This window comes from Serinus canaria, chromosome 21 (genome assembly GCF_022539315.1).
Source record: "Serinus canaria isolate serCan28SL12 chromosome 21, serCan2020, whole genome shotgun sequence".
Classification (NCBI taxonomy): domain Eukaryota; kingdom Metazoa; phylum Chordata; class Aves; order Passeriformes; family Fringillidae; genus Serinus; species Serinus canaria.
In genome coordinates this window covers 2,962,683-2,979,975 of record NC_066334.1, presented here as the reverse complement: position 1 = coordinate 2,979,975, position 17,293 = coordinate 2,962,683, and the positions used below count along the sequence as shown (strand labels likewise).

Sequence of the window (17,293 nt, the reverse complement as noted above, 5' to 3'; positions counted from 1 at the left end):
TACAAACTGTTAGATCCAGACAGCTCATAAATAGCAACAACTCAGCTACCTCAAATCATGCTCTTGGATGTTGCCATGTTCTACTAGTTTTATTATCATAAAGGGCAAAAATAAAACAATACTAGAAACATCAAAAGGCCTTGAAAGTGCTGAAGGAGACACACAAACATTTTACTCTCAGACATGTTACAGCTACATGAATACTTCCCAAGTGCCATAGTTCAAATAAAAATATATTCATACAAATTATAAAAAAAATACAATTTATATACACACACCATGGAATTAGCTTACATCATTTCATAACAAAAACAGTGCAAAAAAAAAAAACAAATGGAAAGGTAAGTTGATACCATTGGAATGGTTCACAGTAATTAATAATTCAAAACTGCATAATTAACACTGCACAGGAAACCACAAGGCAAGGAGGAAGGCCCCAGACTAACCCCCTAACCTTGCCATCAGAACTAACCCAGTTCTGGGTTATTTTTCCCTTAGTGTTGCTTTGTTAAAATGTTCCTGGCACCTATGTTAGAACAGGTTTCTTAGTAAATCACTTAGCAACTAGAGCCAGGGTAGAAGCAGTAAGTGTGTTGTAAGAAAGGAATTAAGTAACTGAAGTGTGAGAAGACTGATTCAACACAAACCCCTTGGCATCAGTCCTCATCAGAAGGGAAATACTGCATCTCCAAATGTCAGGTGAACTTGTAATTCCTTTTCTGCAGGCTACAGAACAGTAATTGCACACTGAGATTTCCCTTTAAAGCAGATGACAGGGTCATCCACCATCCTCATTGAAAATGTCTTTACTGAAAGAATGAAAGGGTGTTTTTCAGCTGAAACATTTGAATAAGATGCCCAGGCAGAGCAGACAGCGCTGCCAACAGGTTGAAGGCAAAGTGCCTTCTCATGGGGAAACACCTGGTGCCCAGAAAAACCTTGATAAGATTCTCCAGCCTGATTTGTCTGGATTGCCCAACTCTAGTGTCAGCAGCAATGACAAAGGCATCCTGCAGCAAAACTGCCTGCCATTTGTGTACAGAAATAAACAGGAGCAGCTCCAGGCAAACAACCTAAGGGGCCTTATGTGCAGGAAGAGGAGGAACCTTCCCTTCCACACACTCTCCCTCAACATGATCAAGAGGAGAAACATTTGTCATGGGGAGACAGGACATTCTTGACAGGTGTTCTAACAGTACAGGACTGCCAATTCCACCCAATTGATCTGAAATCCCACAAAACCAGGATTCCTGTGATTCCTAATTACCCAAATCCTTTGAATGAAAGGTAACCTAGCATAAGCATATTTCAAACCTACAGCCCAGCTTCAGGGAGTGCAAATGGGTGCTGGAAGTTTGCTGGGACAGCTCAGTGTAAGACCAGAGCTCGGGGAACACAGGCATTTCAGACAACACCTGCAGAAACTACCCAGACACAACAGACATCCTCACTCTACTTACAGGGAAAGAACTCTCAAATCAAGAGTAGGAGCTGATGCCAACTCCTATGCTCTAAGGAAATACAGAAAATCAACAAAGTCTGCCTTCTGTCCCAATTCCCACCTAGGCAGCTCCTTATGGCAGACAACAGGTTAACTGCAGAGCTCAGAGGCTGTGTAGAAGCTTTTCTGGAATCCATTCCCCATGTAGCTTGTCCCAGTATCTTGGCTGAGAGAATGCTCTGTGCTTTATCAAGCCAATCAGCTCTGCAGTCCCTGAGGCACAGCACTGGCTTCCCACTGAGGGTTATCTGCACAGAGAACTCAGGAGGGCAGGTGCCTGCTGGAACAATACAGGTGCTGGCCAGGATGGTACCTGCTAAAGCACTGAACTGGCTGCAACTGGCTCCTGAGTGCTGATTTTACCCTTACAGATTGCTGCAGTTGCAAACATAATCTCATTTTTAGAGCACAGACAGCCCCACTTATCACCTGCAGGAGATCCTGCCTTAGTCACCAGCACCAAGTATCCCTCCTCACGGCAGCCTGAAACAACAGCAGCTCCTCTCATGACACAGAGATAATTCAAGCAAGCCCAGAGACCAACAGCTCTATTTGCTTCCACAAAGCAACACTTCTCCATGCCCTCAGGTTGTGGAGTTCCATGGTCTCTGACTCCAGCTGGACAGGTGCCCCAGGCTCTCACTGTTTGAGCAGTGCAGGGACAAAGTGCCTACAAATGCCAAGAAATGCAGGAATGTCAAAGTGGAGTGCCACCAAGCATCTCAGAAGAGTCTCTTACAGGGAGATAATAGCAACAGCTAACAGGGAAGAGATCTCCTTTTTCTGAGATGTTCACAAATGTATTAAATATTTATAAACCCAAACAGTAACTGAAATGTAACCATTTTGAACTCAGAATCTGCTGCTCTCAAAAGTCATCTGCTGTCAAAAACATCAAAACAGAAACACTTCCCCATGAAAGAAGGAGAGAAATTAAGAACAAATGAAGCCAGAGTGAAAAAATATAGGCAAAGGGGAACACTTGCAAAAACAGGCATATTTCCAAACGCTGGATTTTTTAATACTGCTTTTGCAAGAAACCTTCCTGGAGAGCAGCTATCTGACATCTGCAAACTTCAGTAATCTCCTCTCAGTGGTGACAGTAACTCCCTTCTCACACAAATAAGGCAACAGTTGCAGGAACAAGGGAGGAAGAAGAAAAGGGAGTCACACAGGAGGAAGGGAAAGACACTGCCCAGTTCTTTGCCCAGGACACAGTGGAGGGAAATGGTTCTTTTTTCCAACTCTTCAGAAAACCCCAAAATAAAATGGCAGAACACACAGTGTCAGGACAACATCCGGCAGAAGGAGATAACTGGGGGAGAGGGGAAGAAAACACCTGGATCAAGAGTTGTCAAACCAAATGCCTGAGGCCAATCAACAGCTCTGGGCTCAGGCAGCTCCTCTAATTCTCTGGCTAGCAAAATGTTTTCCAGTTCCCCAGGCTTGATATGCACGTGAGAAGCCAAATGGGAGGTCTTGGGCCTTGTGCGGTCCAAGCAGAATGCAAGCATGTGTGCCAGCTTGGAGGAGGGAGGAAGCCACACTGAGAGAGGGGCAGGGGCATCAAATGGTCTGATAGTGTTGTCTCAGTCTTGCCTGCAGGAATTCATGGGTCAGGTTGTGCCGAGTGATTATCCCAACAACCTTAAACAGGAAGAAAAGAAGAAGAAAAGATACAAGTCTGTATCAGAGATGTGCCACTGAAAGACATCCATAAAGTGCTCATTCTTTTCAACACCCCATAAAAGAGGAAACCTGAGAGCAGTTCTTGACCAATGCTGAGTTAGAGTGGATTCATGTTGAAATTCACAGAAACAAAGTTCCTCCCTCTACCAACACTTACTCTTCAGGCAAGAACACTGATTTAACTACACCCAAACAAACAACTTACAACCAAACAACAACACCCAAACAAACAGCTTCACCATTGCTGTGGTGTCTGGCACCAGCAGGACCCTCTGCCTAGGAAGAGAAATCCTTTCCATGTCAGACAGCATAAGGATGTAAAATCCTTCAGGAAGTAAAAACTGCAACTGGAAATAACAAAGCTGTCTTTTAGGGCTTCATTCAAGACATTTCTGGTATTTCACATGGCATGACTTAGATAGCTCCTGTCAGATACATTCAAGGAAGCTCTAAAGACCAAAACAGAAATGGTCAAGACTAGCTAAGAGGTGACTGCACACTGCCAGGTGACAAGAGGGACCCTCTCCCAGCCTGCTGTGGCTAAAGTCAAAGCAGGCATTTCAGCTGGTGAAACACCTCTCTGATTTTACACATGCAAAGAGTTTAGAACTAGGCTGTTCTCTAGTACCGCAAGAGCACCTTGTACTAAAATGGAATAAGCTAACATCTCATTTGCAACTCACAGGCCCTGCAGAGTCACTATGGGGAACCCTGAGGCAGAAAAAGCAGTGCTGCCTCACAGAGACCAGGTAAGGCTTAGGGGAAACAGTTCCTCATAGTGGTTACAGGAGGTTGCTGACATCTACTGACTGTTTCTGAGCATTATAGATGGCAAAAGGACAGGAGTCAAGCACAGACCATTTAAACATTCCTTTGCTTTGCTGTTCCTGTAAGTAGAAATAGAGTACAACTCCCTTCCTACAGAAAAACCTCTTGCCCCAACATATAGGAAATTTTGCTCTTGGGCTTAAATAAAGCTGTGAGAGGAAAGGCAAATTAGTGGCCTCTGATGAGCTCAGGGCCTCTCAACAGATAGAAAAATGGGACAGCTTCTATAGGCTGCACACCTGAGACAGAAGAGATGCATGTCCTGCTCTCTGCAGGTAAAGGGGAAAAAGGCTTAGACACAAAAGATTCCAACAAAGTCGCAGTAGTCAAGCCTTCAGGGCCCTAAAAAAATCCTATTCTGATCCCTTTAAATCATTTCTGTTTGATGTTAAAAGAGATCTTAATTGTCCTAAAGATGGAAAATGTTGCACAAACACTGTGGCTACCTTGCTCAGCTAAGCCAAGACAGGGACTCACCTCTCCAACTGCATTCACAACTGGTAAATGCCTGAGTCCCATTGTCCTGAACAGGTTGAAGACTTGTGACACATGAGTGTTTGGAGAGACAGTAAAGGGTGATGGGTTCATGTATGGGGTGACATCCTGAGAAAGAAAAACGATGTTATTTACAAGAGGCATTTTCGATGTCTCTGGGAATCACTAACATGCAACTCCTACAAGTCCTAGATGGCACTGATGATTGGACAGAGTATTTGACTGTGGTCATCTTCTATTTCTGCACAAATATGACATTATTTTGGTTTGGTTTGTTGAGAAGTTAAACTGGACAGGTAACGCCTTATTCTAGAAGTAAAGCACCAATGGACACCTCATAGCAGGGGATTTCCACATGCAGAGAAAGCTGAGTGCTTGAGGAGCACAGGATGTTGGTTGCTGCACCAAAGAGTATATTAAAACATGCCCTCAATGTTTTTTAAAGGCTTTAGACAGTTATCTGAGGAGGGACAGTCACACTGCAGTGCATATCTTACCACTATCATACGAGGGTTCAGCAATGTGAGGTCCAGATCATGGATATCTGGGTAGCAGGGATAATCCTCCAACATCTCTGCATGGGACAGACGAGGCTGACTTGCACTCTGCAATCAAAGAAACCCACTGAACCCATGTGTCACCGTTCCAGACAACACAGGGGCTGCAAGCAACACAGCAAACCATGCCTCCTAATCACTCCCCCAGATCTCCTTCTCCTCCCACACCCACACATCCACCTTCTGCAGAGGTGCTGTTACCCAGACCTATGCAGGCCTTTAGCTGAGAGAGAACAGCTCCCCAACCTCTGTCAAAACTACACTAGACATTGAGGGCAGCAGAAACCAGCCTTGTGGGAGCTGGGCCTCAGATACTCTCACTGATCTCAGTGACACAGCTGACATTTTTCTGCTAGGACCTGGACACACAGCAGTAAAACACAAAGTATATTCTGCTGGATGCTCTATTTGCATTTAATATCTGCCCTCTATTCTCCAGTTCTGCATATCTTTAAGTTATATATTCATATCATATATTCTTCACAGCTTTATGCAACAAAGAGGTCTGCTGGATTACTTTTTTTACAGTGGCTGTCCTTTTCCTGGGGATATCTTCAACTTCCTTTCCTCTAAGAGCTGCAAGGGAGAATTCACATTACCCGTCTGCAACTTTAAAAACACACATGCATTCCTTAACGTGTAAAAATAGATATCTTCATTTTGGCAGCCCATGAATATTGTTCCCAACCTCCTGAGAAGGCAGGGATGTGTCTGCTGCAATTTCTGAACAGGAAGACTCACCGACTGGCTCTCAGAGTAGCAAACCCCCCGGTCAAGGAGGGTGACCAGCTGTGAGCGCAAGATCAAGCCATGGAAGGTCAAGGGTCTGAAGCGTTCCTCCATGGTCCACTCCTCACTGGGAGACTGGTCAGGGTACAGATTGGGGTAAGGAGTGTATCTGTGATGGATTTAACACCATGTGTTACAAGGTTCACGTACCCCAACTCCCAAAAGAGCAGCTGTTTCAGCTCTTTGCAACCTTCCTCTGAATATTTCAGGGACTCTTGCTAGGGACAAGCAAGAGTCACAAAAAAAAAATTAGGGGAAGAGAGGTCAAGAGCCATTATGTAGTCAGAGCACCAGAACGGGACAGTCTCCTAACTCAATTTCACACCACTTGCTATTAAAGCAATTTTCAGTCCCAAATTACTCAGATTCTAATAAAAGCTGAAGCATCTGGCAAAAATATTAGGGTGGGGATGCCATTCATGAAAGTCACGATCACTGATGTAGAAAATTATTCCCTAGACTGGGCTTCTATGTGGAAGTAACAGCAACACAAGCCTGGTGACTCAGCCCAGTTACCAGAAAGGTGGGATAAGTATCATGGCACCAGGTCATTAGCTGGGAAAAGGGAGCTTTCCAGAGCCCTCACATTTTTGCAGACAAGAGGACATTGATTTCTACAGAAATCTTCCCAGGTACTTCATCCTCTCAAGGACATATGTCTGTGTAAGTGTTTGAAGTAAATGTAAAAAGCTGGACATAACCCACTTGCCTGGGATTTGGTCACAGGTGTGAGATACAGCATTGGCTCCTCAGACCTGACAAATCACCTCTAAAACATGGATACCAGCACTGTTTCCGCTGCCATATGGAATGACAGAGACTGATGAAACATTCTTTACAACACAACTCAACATATGGAAAAACCCTGCTTCTGTACATTTGTGCCTACCAGGACCTCACCTTCTCTCCAGCATCTGTTGCAGCAGATCCTCTTTTTCAGGAGGCTCCTCTGTTGCTATGTGCTCATCACACATGTTACGCAGCTCACTCGAGGGGTAGGATTTCATGGACTGGCTACGCTTGCGCTGCTCTCCAGCTCGGGTGAGGATGCTGGATTTCTGGATACAACAAACAATTTTCAGCAAGTCAACAGTTATCCAAGAGTGACTATGAACTACTAATCATAGCTTTATGCCACCACATAACATGTTCGTTAGCCACTGCTGCTGCAGGACTTGCAAGAATAGCCAATAGGACTGTGCAATTCAGTAACAAATCCAAACATTTCCATGTCTATGTTAAACAGATTACTTTTTCCTCTTAACTTTTTCCTCTAGGGATGCAGCCCACTCTTTTGTCTCTATCAGCACCCAGACAATAAAATTAAAGGGAGTTCTTAAAAATTTTTTATTGCAGTAGGTGCTTACATCTGACCCAAATTCTGCCCAAAAGCTTAAATAACTAAAGCAAGGCCATTCTGAATGCAAAACAAAGCTCTCTAGTCTTCAGCCTGTCAAACAAGCAACCCTTTACCTTGAATTTGATGTTGTTACTTATCAGCTGATTTCCCTTCATGAACTCCCTCTCATTGCCCCGATTCTCTGTCACCACAGGGAAGGCATGGTGGACAGTCGTGCGCAGGATGCTAACAAGGGACTGGATCCGGGTGTGTGGGTACACGTACGTCAGGTTGGGCTCCATGATGTCACTGGCTTGTAGTCTGAAGAAACAGAAATCCAAGATTGCTGCATGTATCACTTCAGTGACAGAAGGCTGGTGATGAACAAACATGGAAACAAACCAGTCCCTAAACAAGATCCTGAAGGAGTCTGCTGCAGTTAAATTCTGCTAGCTCTTTTTACCTGTGTGCTCACCTTCACTGTGGTATCAGTAGTGATGGTACACCTGATTTTTTAATTTTTTTTTTTAATAACATAACATTGTATCAATGATTTACTAGAGGAATGGTAGAATGTTCTAACTTACAATAAAGTTCCTAAACGCCACTGGGAAGAGACAACAGGTGGGAAGATGACATTCTATAAGAAGCAAAGTCCAATGGAATGTTTTCACAAAGCTCTTGCTGAACTTCCCAAACCCACCCGGCAGATTTCCATCCATCCACCCCCTCAGAAAGGGCTTCAGCATCTCTTTCCTTCTGCAGGCCTGGTGCACGACTCCTTTCCCAGCAGCCCTCACAGTTGCTCCTCACAGCAACCAGGTTTGTTGAAGATGATGCATCATCCCCCCACATTAACACATTTCTGAGCAAGAATCCCCCCCACAAACTCCAACCCACAGCCTGGCCAAGAGGAGCAGCCTTACTTATCCATTTCCATCCCGGTTTCCCACTCCAGAAGAGGCACTCCTCGCAAATTCACATGGATGTCATAGATGCCTTTGTTGAAAAAGTCTCCTGTCCACTTGGCTACCTGCATAGCAAACATGAGGTCTACTGAGTTTCTGTTCCAAGTGCAAGACCACTTGGCTTATGACAGCCCTGAAAGTAACAAAGATTCATGTTCAAGCAGTCTGCAAAAAGCCAGAGCTAGGGTCCTGCACTCACCATGAGGGTGATCATTATGGGGAGCCCATAGGTGATCTCATTGGTGGACTCAATGAGGATGACAGTCAGGCTGATGGTCATGCGGACCACTCCTCCCAGGAATGCTGCTGCCCCAATCAGCGCAAAGGTTCCTGAGTAGATGTGATCCAGACCAATGTAACTAGAGCAAAGCACAGAGCCCTCAGATTAGAAAAACCAGCCTGAGAGCTCATGGTGCACCTGCAGCATGTCCCTCACACGCACACTTGATGCACCTTTTGAGGAGGTTGGCGACCAGGCGTCCGAAGGCAGCCCCACAAAGCAGTGATGGTACAAACAGACCACTGGGCACAGAGATCCCATATGTCCAGCAGGAGAGTAAGAAATAGAGAAGGAAGAACAGGGATAGGGTGACTGGGCTGAAAGTACCTGCAACACAAGAAGAATCATGACTAAAGGGGCACATGCCTGTCCAAGATAAGAGTCTTGCACCATCCACCCCTCAGCTCACAGCAGGCTCATCTCACAACAGCTACTGAGTCTCCCATCCAAACACACATGCAGACAATGAGTAAGTGAAAAGAGAGGAAAAACAGGTTTTTCTTCCCATCAAAGAGACTTTCACCAGTTTTACAAGCAGTCCTCCAGCGCCATGAAGGCCTGAAGATGCTGCTAGCCTTGTGGTGCTGTTCCAGCTAAGATGCAGCTCTGAAGCTTAAGCATGGGATGAGGCAGTCTCCTAACTACTTACCATCCTGGTGGAAGAGCTGCAGGATAGCTGACTCCTGAGGGTTGAAGAAGAGTGTGGCCATGTCATTGTACGTTTCATTTGGGCAAAAAAAAGTTTTGATGCTTGAATTTACATCCTCTGATATATCCTAATGCAGAACACAAAAGACACAAAGGGTTAAAATTCACCTTCTCCTAACATTAGCCTTTGGGAAGAATGGAAATAACACTTCTGTTACTGGTAGGCCAGGACAGCCATGCTTTGGGAAATTCACACCAAACACCATTAGCAGAGATGGGGCCTATAACATCAATGGGCTCCTTGACTCAGAGCCTGAGATGCTTTCTACAAAAGCACAATGTAGGTTTCATTATTACCCTAAGCTCTTGCAACCCTCCATGGGCTCTCACTGCAGTTCTGTCACGTACTGCACACTGTCAAAAGGTCACTGCATTCCTGTGCTTCTCTGCAGGGTGAACAATGTGACAGGGAATATAATATTCACATAAGAATCCCTCACCTGCAGGCTCAGGGTGTCATTGCCACCGTGCCGGCTGGAAGGTATCTGCCGGCATTCCCCTAGAACCATGGAGGCCACGAAGACCATGACAGTGGTGGTCAACGACACAAGCAAGCTCTCCAAGACTCTGAAAGACACAACAGAAACCATACACTGAAGCCACACTCAGCACTGTAACCTAGTCCCAGCTCTGCAGATGACTTTGATAAGGCTGCAAAAAGCAGCACTCACCATAGCTTAGCATCAGAACAAGGGACACTGGAAATCAAGCTGAATTTTGACTTGGTTCCCAGGGATTGCCTTAGCTCCCCTTTTTAATTGGTTGTCCCAAAAAGAAGCTATTTCTGCCCAGAGAACACACAGCAGTTACACATGAAAAGCCCCCAGGGCTCAGTAACAAGGCTGTTCATATGGAAACAATGTTCTGTACATCCTTACAGGGTAAAAGGGTAGATAGGACTGGGCAGAGTGATGCACAGCCTCTCAATCTGTTTTCTAACTGCTGAAATGCACTTATTTTTCTCTTTAAACCTGGGATTTGTGTTTAGGAGCTGTTTAGAGCAAACAAACAGCTGCTTTCAGAATAACACAGAAGTTCCCTCTCTAAACAGCATGCATATTGTGAATTTAATTAACCAACATGATTTTAAAAAGTGAGATCAGCTATTCCATCCACATAAGTTTGGACAAGGTGACAAAAAATCCTGTATGGAAATAAAGCTCTGGTTTGTTCAGCCTTTATGATAAAGAGCTCCCTCCACTGCCCTCATAAGAGGGATAGCAATTCTCTCTGTACCACCAAAGTTATCAAAAAATTACAGGGACTGTAACATTTGGCTTCTGGTGTTCACTTTTAAGTTCTATGGAGGATTCATTTAGTGATTTTTGAAACAACCAGTCTGAGACTTCCTCCAATCCTACTCAAAGGGTCTTCTAGACTGATACTATTGCTTTGGGAGCAGAGATCCCTCTACAAATTTGAGAGAGCACAAATACCTGACCAGCTTTGGCTTGGGATGCACATTGCGCATGCGGTACTTGGCAAGCCTCTTGTTCAGGCAGTTAAAGGTGGCTCCAAGAAGGCCTCCTACAATCCCCATCAGAATGAAGAAGCCCAGGTCCACAGCTGTCCAGAGGTGGCATTTCTTATCAGACTCAGAGCACTGTGCAGAAAAGTGTACAAAAAAAGCATTATAGTAGTTGCTGCAATTTCCTACCAACACTTCTGTCTCCACACCTAGAGATTCTGAGTAGCTAAAATCAAAGGGTGACAATTCTGTCTGAGGGTATCAATGTATTCCAGCTAAGTATAAAGTGCCTTGAAATACAAGCAGGTGTCAAAATAAACCTTCAAACTAACAGACAGAAGCACAGGACTAACAAGAAACTGGGGAGTGGGGAAATAACAGTAAATCTTACCTTAAACTCTCCGAAGTTCAGCAGCCCAGGGAGCTGGAAAGACCCCCAGCTTCCAAATTGAATCCCAGAGCGGAAAAAATTCAAGGTGAAAGTGGCAGCCATGGAACAGAAAAGCTGTGGAACAAGAAAACAAAAAACAAAAAAAACAAAAAAAAAAAAAAAAAAAAAAAAAAAAGGGGGGGGGGTGGGGAGGAAGCAACGGTTCCCAAAATTAAGATTGGCACAGTCAGCTCTTCCTTGAGACCTATGCCTGGGCAAAGGAACTGACTGTGGAAGGGATCAGATTGCAGAGAGCCCAGGCACAAAAGCTCACTCTCCCAGGTACACTAAATCTGCTGCCTACAGCTGTCCCACAGTTCCAGATAACAGCAGGCTCATCTCTGCCTCTGATCTGGAGGTATTAGTTCTGGAACACTGACAGAGCAGGCAACCTCCCTCCTGCCAAGACAGCTCAGGAAAAGGCAGGACAATCAGAATGGCCTCATGGACAAGCCCTACCAAGGGGAGCCCTCTTCTCAAGAAGACACACCCAGAAAGAGTCAGAATCACCACTCACCACTTTCCATGTAAGTCCCTGGTTCCAGAAGGAGGAACCTTCTTCCAGACTAAAAAGAGTGCCTCCAATTGGGGCTCCAAAGGCAGCTGCAACCCCTGCAGCTGCTCCAGCAGATACAAAATCCCTTTTATCCCTGAAATGAAGAGAAAAACAACCTCAGTTTAGCAAATTAGAGCTCTGGAGATGCTTGGCTTCTGCAAAGTAAGAGATCATCCCCATTTATGGACTATCCCAGGGATTCAAGAATGAGAGTTGGGAGCAAAGCTGGCCATGGCAGACACCACCATTTGTTCACTAAGCTGCAGCATTGTGCTCTTTCTGTAGAGCACAAACACAGAGCAGAATTCTGGTACTACACAACTGCCCAGTATATGAGGAACCATCCCAAACCATGGACTCCAGCATCACTTGAAAGAATTACAGAAGCAAAAGGGAAGAATTTGTTCACATTCAGGAGAATTAGCCTTCTCTGTTGTATATCCTAATCAAAAGGGGTGAGCTTTCAACCACCCACATTAAAGGTTTGAAATGGGTAGAGATCTGCTGAGCAGCACAAGAGAGCATCTATGAACAGGAAGACCAGAGCAGCTTGGAAGAGTGAGACTCTGGTGTTGTCTCGCTGCAGAATGAAACTGCAGGACTCTAGAAAGAAACTGATAAAATAACTGACTGGTTCACCCCAGCCCACCACCCTTCTCCCTAGGGAGTCTGTTCACTCATCCTCCTCTCCCCTCCTCCACATCCTGGGTACAGTACCTGTCACTGCAGAAATAGGGAAAGTTAAATTGGATCTTCCTCAAAGAGATGCTCTGGAACTACAAACAAAGTAAAGATTTAGAAACACAGGAGATGGGAACTTACTCTTACAAAACAGTGGCGTGACTAGGACCGTGGCTAAGGCCAGCACTAACCTGTGGCAAGCCTGCACCCACAACAGCACCACTGTGAATCATGGGACCCTCCTTCCCGACAAAAAGACCTGGAAAAACAGAGCTTATTGAGGGAATGCACTTTCCCCACTGCCACCCTCCCTTGCTGACAAAGCCAGAAGAGATCAGCACAACACCCCCATGCCATGGCACATCTCTCTGTGCCAAGCCTGCAGCTCCTCACAAGGAGGTGCTGACCTCCAGCTCACTCAACAACCCCAAATGTTTGCAAAGACTTGCATAGATTCTGCACTCCAAGCGGGTGAAATAACTGAAAAACAACTGTTACAAGGACTCTGAACTCTCCAGGTTATTCTGCCCTTCTGCCCACAGGCTGCTCCTGGAACATTCTCAGGTCTCTCTCTTGGATTCTGACCCAAAGAGTCACATGTGACAAGCCCACTCAGAAAATCACCTGTTTCCCTGATAGTCCTGATCCTTCTGTTTATTCTCTACTCTATAAATGCATTCAGGGCTCATGACTCTGCTCCAAATCACCAAAATTATTTTACTGGAAAGGCAGGGCCTTCTGTGCCCTATATAAGCAGAGAAAACACCTTTCCCCCTTCAGTGACTCCTTCACCCAACAAGCTCAACCCACCAGAGCCCTCCTTACCTCCTGCCACACTGAAGAGCACTCCTGTAGCTTTGCACACCACAGTCCGCAGACGCACAACCCCTGGAACCTTCACTCCATTGAGGTAGCACTTTATTTCAGGAATTCCTGACCCAGCTGCTACAGGCTGCAGAAAAGAAACACTGGCACTATGGTGCACTGATTTCATACCTGACCAACAACTTCTCATCAGAGAGCAAGGCACCAAGAGACCCTGCTTAGCTAAATCACATAGAACTGTGATGTTAGTTTGATGCTTTGGGGCAGAAAGTGTTTCTAGCAAGGATATTTCATATCAAGGATGTGTGTGAGAGGAAAGGAAGGTTGTGTAAAGAGCAGCAATGGACCGAAGGCTTACTTGGATCAGGACCAGAAGACTGGCAAGAAAAACAAAGGTCAGGTTGAACCCCAGCAGCTCCAACAAGGACAGTGCAAGGCAGCCTTTCTCAGTGCACTCCTCCACCGCTGCAGGGATAGTCAAGGAAAACAACATTCCCCACACCAACACACAATTACTTGGTAATGCCTGAGCCTCCCACTGGCCTCAAGAGCCAAGCCCGTGCTTCCTAATCCAGCCAGAGCAGCTAACACAACCTGTCAGGAAGCCAGGCTTCCTTTTCAAAGCTCAACACTGAATTAGGAAGAAGGAAAACCACTCATTCTTTCAGTCTCTGCTTATGTACCCAACACTGGAAACATTTCTTGGTTTAAAGGGCTGAAGTACATAAGCAAGTTGAAAACTTGCTTAATTATGAACAACATGCCCAATGGCAAAATTGTGAAAGTCAGCTATTCTGAGCAAAAGATGGGAACAGAAAAGAAAAGGTCACTTGAGTCCAGCGAGGCCCAAGGTAAAAGATACAGCTTTGTACCACCTGAAACTTGAGCTGGGTAAAGAGCCGCACGAAGAAATCTACAAAAAGGCCCACCTGGGAAACAGAAGACAGAACTACCATCAGTAATTTCTACATACAAATGAAGACCACCCTCTAGTTAGTCCTACCACAAGTATGTACACAGGGGAGAACATAAAATGAAGAAGATAAAAGCATCATTCAGAGTAAAGCAGCTTTGAAAACTCAGATTTCTTCCCTTTCTCTCACTAGGATGCTAGGAATGCATCCTAGCATTCCTCCTGAAGAGATGCACTTCTGCATCTCCTTAGTACCCATTAAAGTACTAATCTGGCACCATTTTTAACACCCTCAACATACTTAAGGGTACAAAAGAAAACTGGTATTTAATTGAGTTATACAGTCAGCTGAGCTGATTTTCACAGTTCAGCCATAAACTGTCATCTTTTTTTACTAAGTTGTTTGCTTTGGACAAGTTTTCCTGTGTGCAAAATTAAAGGATTTGCCAGACTTACAAAGAAAACACAGCAAGTTCTGAAAGAAAAAAGGCTTCCTGAAAAATAGTCTATAACAACATTCCCAAAAGACAACTCCATTTACTAAGCTCTCAACACCATGGAAGAGAATGCTCCCTCTTAAATTTACTCCTTAGCCATTAACTTCTAAATTATTCCTGCTTAGCCTCCTGAATTTTCCTCATTCCCCAAACAGCATGATCCTTACCAGTCCTGTACAGACTCCAATAGCAAAAACCAGCACCCACTTCATTGCTTCGTATCTCTGGGCTTTCTGTTTGGAAAGAGGATGGAAAAAAAAAAAAGTAAAATAAAAGCAACACAGAAACAGGGATTTTCTGGAAGGTGGGTTTAGCTCCAGAGCTCAACAGCCAGAAGGATAAATCAACAGAAGACTGCGTTGTGACAACAGCAAATTGAAAATAGCAAACTGAAAGACTCAACATCTTGCTCACTTTAAACATGAGGATCACAAGAGATGCTGGGAGCTATAATCTCCTTTTTTTTTTTTTTTTTTTTTTTTAACCAGGAGAATACATAGAATTTCAGTCATAAATAAGAAAAAAAAATCCATAAAATTTCCTGCAGTGCATATTTAGAATCACAGAATGATCTGGGTTGGAAGGGACCTTAAAGCTCATCTCATTCCACCCCCCTGCCAGGGACAGGCACACCTTCTCCTTCCAGGCTGGTCAAAGCCACATACAAAAAGGTTTTGAACACTTCCAATCCACAGTTTCTCTGGACAATTTCCACGGTTTTAGCTTATGAAAGAACAAGGTCCTACCTTGTTGTCCATGCTTTCCAAAATTTCCAAGTACGGGTCATTGATACAGCGATCATAATCCAAGCTCTGAAATGCAAAAAGGTCAATTTAGGAGAATCAGCTGCAACAGGCTGTGAAAAAAATTACATCTAGAAGACCTCATTAAAGACTACAGAAGTCATTGCTACCCCCACAGTAGATTCTGCAAACAACAGTAGGAGAAAATACTCCTGGAAACAACCTTATTTAAATATTTAAATCAGTCAGACCCTGAAAATCACAAAGTGAAAGAATAGAACAACTTCAGCTGAGAGAGACAGTGAAAGAAACAGAAGCACAACTGATTTACACATCTTTATATTAGAGAAGTCACATTGTACAGTTTTAGGCTTCTTTATGTGTCTCCACTTTGACAGTGCAGGGGATAACACTGGATCTTTATATTCACCCCCTCACTGCAACAGGAACACTAGCTAGGAACTCCTGTGCAGATGAACCATATCAATTCTTCAGTTTATCATAGCAAGGAGTTAACAGCAATAGTTTCCCACTCACACTCACAAAACTCCACTAGTTCTATCCACATCTCCACCTTTTAAAGCCAAGCTGTAACAGGCTGGGCTGGTGACACCAATACTGACTGCAACTGTTCTAAATACTTCAGGGCCACCAGACAGTGATGAAAAAAGCAAAAAACTCCTATAAGCAGCAGAAGCCAATATATGGGAAGATCTGTTGTGAGCCAGCATGACAACACAGACAGCAGAAAGGCAACTGTGACCACCTATCTACAGATACTTTCTATAGTCACCAGAAAACAAGGCCACCAGAGCCTATAAATCTCACACTGAAGAAGTGGGAAAATGCACAAGGCTCTGAAAGTGAATTTTCTCAACAACAGCCTGACTTGAGAACAAATATTCAACCTACTCACAGAGGTTTATCCGAGAAACATACAAAAACGAGGAACAGCTCTTTGCAAGCACAGCAACTCTCTAATTTCTGCTGATGCCAATGCAAACTAATGATCCATATTGAGTATCTGCCCCATTACAAACTCAAAGAGATCAAAAAATGTCTACAGTTCTTATCACATTAATATCAAAAGTTGCTATTAGTTAATTCCCCACCTCATAGTCTTTGCGTGGAAGGATCTCATCCTCCTCTTCATGAGTTTCTCCTAGGATCGTCTGCAAAACAAATGCAGGAAAGGAAAACCATGAAGGGAACGAATCCATCTACAGCTGTTCATGAACACTGGTATCAAAGCCAAAAATTACAGAAGCCCTATACCATTGTTGCTTATAAATTGAGAGTGTGGATTTCCAGACCATCACTTACTTTGTGGTAACGCTAAAGGGTCTTACCTTACAGCTTGTCCCTCAGCCAGAACACACATCACTGCTATATGGGAGCTCCTGAGAGCAAACTCCTACACCCATATCCCGTTTCCTTCACAGCAACGGGTTACAGGGGAGCACAGGACAACAATTTTGCAGAGTACTCTGCAGTGCTAGAGTCAGGGAGAGCCCCTGCCAGGACCACTCCCCCTTAGGACTGCGAGGGGCAGCGGCTTCAGGCGCTGGGATGCGAGGCCCAGACAAAGAACGCGGGCCGGGCTAGGGACAGCGGGGCTCCGGCACTGGCGGGGAAGCATCAGGCCCGGCAGCAGAATGGGCGGGAACGGGCTGTGGCGCCGGGACGAGCATCAAATCAGAGACTGGGCCAGGAGCAGCACCCTAAGGGCCCTGAGGCGCGGGGCCCAACATTCCAGCACCGCTCCCCGCCCGCCCTCAGGCGCTGCCCACAGCCGGGTGGGGCCGGGCCGGGACCGGGGTGAGAGGGCTCCGCCAGCACGCACGAGTCCGGAGAGGGTCAGAGGGCGGCTGGGGCAGGGCAGGGCAGGGCAGGGCAGGGCGGTGGCCGTACCAGCTCCTCGGGGGTGCGGCTCTCCCGCTCGCCGCAGCAGCAACAGCACAGCCCGGCCCCGCACCCGCACCGCGCCATCTTCCGCCGCCGACCGCGCCCCGCCCCGCCCCGCGCG

At 45.3% G+C, this 17,293-nt stretch overlaps 1 protein-coding gene across 2 annotated transcripts; it reads right to left on the bottom strand.

Annotated features, from left to right (window-relative positions):
* Positions 1-150: 150 nt before the first annotated feature.
* CLCN6 (chloride voltage-gated channel 6) lies at positions 151-17,282 on the bottom strand. Of its 2 annotated transcripts, none has more exons than XM_030232490.2 (23): positions 17,179-17,282; positions 16,380-16,439; positions 15,271-15,336; positions 14,692-14,757; positions 13,977-14,043; positions 13,473-13,579; positions 13,115-13,241; positions 12,481-12,548; positions 12,326-12,384; positions 11,570-11,702; positions 11,014-11,127; positions 10,591-10,757; positions 9,595-9,721; positions 9,096-9,222; positions 8,620-8,773; positions 8,366-8,525; positions 8,125-8,231; positions 7,333-7,519; positions 6,760-6,917; positions 5,812-5,968; positions 5,011-5,118; positions 4,496-4,621; positions 151-3,148 (listed from the first exon to the last, which is right to left on the bottom strand). In XM_030232490.2, exons 1-23 carry the CDS (start codon positions 17,254-17,256, stop codon positions 3,068-3,070), a joined length of 2,604 nt encoding a protein of 867 aa, XP_030088350.1. In that variant the 5' UTR covers positions 17,257-17,282; the 3' UTR covers positions 151-3,067. The 2 variants fall into 2 exon arrangements, with proteins under 2 accessions (XP_030088350.1, XP_050838265.1); XM_050982308.1 differs by lacking the exon at positions 17,179-17,282 and adding an exon at positions 16,617-17,139.
* Between the last annotated feature and the right edge of the window lie 11 nt (positions 17,283-17,293).